Source organism: Eleginops maclovinus, chromosome 9 (genome assembly GCF_036324505.1).
Source record: "Eleginops maclovinus isolate JMC-PN-2008 ecotype Puerto Natales chromosome 9, JC_Emac_rtc_rv5, whole genome shotgun sequence".
Lineage (NCBI taxonomy): Eukaryota > Metazoa > Chordata > Actinopteri > Perciformes > Eleginopidae > Eleginops > Eleginops maclovinus.
Genome location: NC_086357.1, coordinates 16,680,034 through 16,684,910, shown reverse-complemented (window position 1 = coordinate 16,684,910; position 4,877 = coordinate 16,680,034). Strand labels below are relative to the sequence as shown.

At 36.4% G+C, this 4,877-nt stretch overlaps 1 protein-coding gene across 1 annotated transcript; it reads right to left on the bottom strand.

Annotated features, from left to right (window-relative positions):
• Positions 1–1,585: 1,585 nt before the first annotated feature.
• srek1ip1 (SREK1-interacting protein 1) lies at positions 1,586–4,578 on the bottom strand. The gene is made up of 5 exons (XM_063892062.1): positions 4,410–4,578; positions 3,808–3,855; positions 3,447–3,590; positions 2,976–3,054; positions 1,586–2,723 (listed from the first exon to the last, which is right to left on the bottom strand). Exons 1-5 carry the CDS (start codon positions 4,420–4,422, stop codon positions 2,495–2,497), a joined length of 513 nt encoding a protein of 170 aa, XP_063748132.1. The 5' UTR covers positions 4,423–4,578; the 3' UTR covers positions 1,586–2,494.
• Positions 4,579–4,877: the final 299 nt, after the last annotated feature.

The following is a 4,877-nucleotide window of genomic DNA, read 5'->3' as shown; positions in this document are numbered from 1 at the left end:
TGTTGAACAATATGTGTATAATGGTTCCTGGTATTTCTAAATGTAGGCCTTTTTATTATAGGCCTAGTGATCCTTTTTTATTTGGATGCCTAAGTACAACGAAAGTAAGAACTATTTAATTTTTTAAACACCTTTGGTGCTTACTAATAATTGCTCTGGATTACTCTGTGATATCATAGTCTGTTTCTTTGTAACCTGCTTTATATAAGAGGTTTACGTCTTTAAATGCAACTTAATGACATTCTATACAGACAAACAATTTCCTGTGAAGGTTTTCCTTCCTTTCCAAACAGGACTAGTGAGTGAAACATGGGTTCGAGGTGTGTAATAAATTCCATCATCTACATCTGGAATCAGAAATAACACAGTCCCATTTCCCATAATTGTTCGCTACCTGAGCTGTCAGGAGCAGCTTAGTTTTGATATGGTTTTTGATGAATCTGCCCTCTGGACCTCAAACAGATAAAGGAGCGGGACATATTCTGTCATAATTCCAGGCTCTGAAAAGCAAGCATGCACGTAGCTGTCAGGTGGTTGCAGGTGTTTCAAAAGATATCCTCGTCTTCCCCCCTAAGGTTAAATGAAATTAACAGTGATGGTATAAACATCTGTTACACAGCCCCGATCGAATAAAACACAACGGCTTCCAAAGATTCTTTGTTTGTAGTTTATGTGGCTCTTTATGCAGTTTCATGTCTTTGTGGTGATATTGAGTGCCTGGAGGAAATGGGATGGAAGCAATAATTAATGTAAATTGATGACTCATAATGGTTATCTGCACCTGCCTGTATTGACTCTGTTGAAATATGTGTACAGTTTTTATACATACAGTATGTGTGTCTGTAGGAAAGTGTGTTGGGTGTATACAGGCTATAAAGCTTGATTTTGGATCCCCACATGAAGTTGTTATACTTCCATGACCATCTGCTCATCAAACTCCCCACATTTACGGTAAGTGAGATTAAATGTACTTTAGCCACCAAGAGGTCGAAACAAAGTGTTGTTACTGCCAGCTTCTGTGTTTTCATAAAGATTGGAGGAAATCAGTCAAACGTTAGGAAGTACACAATGTAGGACTTTGAATATTAACACCATGACCACTAGGTGGAGTAGACAGTCATTATTGTGCTTTTTTTTGTCAGACCATATGCTTTTGTACAGATATAAGACATAAGTTAAGACTATCTTAGACATTTTATTATGATCTGCCTCGTTTTCGGTGTTTATTTTCCAGTGTATCTCCTTTTTGTCTTTTCTTGAGGAACTATTTGAAATGAGCTAAATGAGTTGCATGTAAAATAAATTACATGATAAATAATAAATAACTGACTACATGATGTTGTTCATTCTTTATATTACCACATGCTGAAGTATTTGTTAAAGATACAAAGCAACCAGTTTGTTTTCCAGAGTATTTGACAGCATGAAGTTTATTTTGTATCATTGTCCTTCTTCCTCCATAGAAGGTATGTTGCTGCCCTCTGCAGGAAATAAGAACTCGATCTGCTCCCTTACCATGGAGGATATCAGCAGGTCTCTGTAAATGTAACTGTATAGCATGTCATAACTTAAGAAACAGTACAGATACAACTACATATATTTTTATTACAAAAAAATACCCTTAATTGGGGCGGACCACATTTGTTCTTGTTTTACAGGAAATAAAGCTGTATAAAAAAGGTTCAGGTAAAGACACTTCCCAAAATCAACACGCATCAATGTTTTCGGAAATAACTTTTGAAGTCGTTCTTTTTACATATTAACAGCAACCAACAACCTCCACAAGTTTCATTGTAGTCACCAAAGCAAACATACAGTAATTAACTTTTGAGCAATTAAACACTAAACAAATACAACTCTTTTATCTTAGGCAGTAATTCAACTGTTGGTGAAAAAGAAAAAAAGAACTGAATGATTATTGTTCAAACCAAGTAGAAGTCATTGTTACCCACAGCCATTTGAATCAAGTCGAATCAGGTTTGGAATTCACTCCTGACCTTTTAAAATGTTTTTTGGTACCATTTCCAAAGAAACACTGAAGCAAAGAAAATGTGTAAAAGACCAGAAAACAAAAGGACATCATCCAGAAAGTTTTCCCACGCATTTTCATCTGACCTATAACTCTTAATTGGACTTGAAAACCACTAATGTTCAGTAATATAAATTACAGGAGACTGTACATTGTGTTGCTAAGATTTCTTTTAACGCTTCTAACACTGTCAGATAAAGTCTGACAGAGGGTTTGGAGGGACAAGGAAACACTGTATACAAAAACATGGTCCTTTGGGTTTCTACATGGTGTTCAAAATGCTTCAGTGAACCCAAAACAATTCCAATATTCAACTAACCATTTAAATACTTGCCGCTGTTGTGGACACTTGTATTAAACAAGATGAGGTGCCTTTCTCTTTTCTAAATGTCTGCAAAGAACCCTTTTCATGGACTGAAGAATCATTTTTAGCTGGAACTCCATTCACTGCACAGTTCAGCTGCCTCAGTCACTGTCTGAGGATTTACTGGAAGAAGAGGAGGAAGAAGGTGCCGCTTCTTTCCTCTTCTTCTGTTTCTTTTTACTTTTCCCGTGTTCTTTTTTGTTCTTTTTGCTTTTTTTCTTCTGACTTTTCACTTTCTTTTTCTTCCCACTGTGCTCTTCATCCGATGAGGAGTAGGAATTACTGCGTTTCTTCTTCTTCTTTGTGGTGTCATCACTCGAAGAGTTTGATCTTTTGAGAAGAACAAAAAATAACAATGTTAACCAATTAAAATGAACAATTACGATGAAGACATCTCAGATTTCTGAACCATGATTTAAAAATACACAACTTTTCACAAGTAAGTAAAGAAAAGAAAAAAGGGAGACTTTATATATTAAAAGTTGCTTCAAAGTGTGATGGTCTACTCCAGAACAATCAACAACAAACCAAACAAGTTAGAAAACAGTGACTTTTGGGGTCAGTGTGTACATTCAAAGTTACCTCTTTCTTGACTTTCTGTCGCTGCTCTTCTTCAGTTTGTGTCTCCCTTTTCTACCATCTTTGCCTTCATCGTGGGAACCTACACAAATTTGTAGAAAAAAAAGGTTACGGCAGTTTTTACTGGACTGGAAGCTACTCATAAGGCGAGCAACACATCTGTCAAATGTGTGGAAAGGATCCAATCATGGCAAGCTTCAGACTTTAAACCCTTCCACTTATTCATGTACTATCACTAAAATCCATCTGATGAGTTTGACAGAAGACCCAGCATCCCATACCCACTTATGTATTTGTTTTTAAGAACTATATTAACATCAACCCCCCATAACACCCGTGTGTAAAGCTGCTTATTGAGTTCTCTGCATATTGCTTTTACTCTTTCCCATTGTTTCTTAAATAAATACATAACATCTAAATCATAGTATTGTCCTTTTTATTAGATAACTGACTTTAGAATACCTAGATTTTTACCTTTGCTACGCCCAAGCTTCTCACTGCGCTGGACAGGTTCATCCTCCTCACTCTCCTCACTGCTGGTGCTGCTCACATCCAGGACAATGTCTTTCTGGGGGTCGACTCTGACAAAGTTTCGGCATTCAAAAGTCAAATGGCCCGCTGAAAAATGCATGTAAAAGAGAGAATAGATGAAAATGTCAGGATTATTGTATTGCTTATATCTTATGAAATGTAACTCTTCCAGCTGCAACAATGGTCAGAATAATTTGTGAATGTAACTTTACTTTGAGTCTAACAAGCCTATTGCACATTTACCTGGGTTAAATAAGACTTTTTCTATTGTATCATGGAATTTGTGTGTAAAAGCTTTACTTACGATATCCACATTTCTTGCACCCAGCTCTGATGTTGTCCTTATTAGGGCCTGTGAGATGATCAGTAATGAAAGTTTATTAGAGATCCAAGTTATTAAGTGCACACATACATATCCAGTAACAATGTTGTGACTAATGTTTGTAAGAAAAAGCGATATGATAATTGCATTTAAAACGATGTGACGTGTAACGGCTCTTCGTTAATTCCAATTACAACATACATACCACGCCTGGAGTTTTGCTTAATATTTATACTGCGACAGCTGATACAAATTGCATTAATGTTTGTTTTGGACAAAGATTTCACCAAGTTGTACATTTTAGATAAGTAACCACAGCTTGTTGACCTCTGTGTAACACTGCAAATGTAAAGTGACACCTATATGCAAAAAGGTTACTCGTTTGATGGGGATGAGAGAGTTTAATGATAGTATCAATTATTAAAAGTCTGTTTTGTTAGCTTAAGGCTAACGTTGTTACGGTTAGCAGGACTTTGTTCAACAATATCGTTACCATCAGCTACAGCCATTAGCTTTGCAGACTAAACTACTTGAGTTATATATCTATTTAAATTAAAATAAATTAGTAAAAGTCTAACACTGACCTGGGGCAGCCATTGTGCTTTATACGATAAAGCCAAAGAAGTGATATTTTTTAGAGCGCGAATACACAAAATTGTCCACGAGCCTCACTCAAAATAACGTCATACGGAAACATTTGTTCGGGAAACTACTTAGGTTCCGGCTTCTCCTTCTGCTATTTCCTTACTTCACCGGCGGCTTGCAAACTGAATTATGCGCGTAGACCGCCACCATGTGGCTTGGAGTTTACAGCAGTAAATTGCTGGTCTTTTTTGAAGAGCTAAACTTCATCCACAATTAGATCAAACATCATCCACAATTAGATCAAATAACTAAGCCTTAAAGTTGCTGTTTTATTATCTGTGTTTTCATTCATAGGTCCAGAAACCTTTAGGATCAGTTGATGTCAAGTGAGCTGCCTACCTTATCTATTAGTAATCCTACTAACTGAACTAACTAACTTTGTTTAAGATTGTTGGGGCAAAATAGAC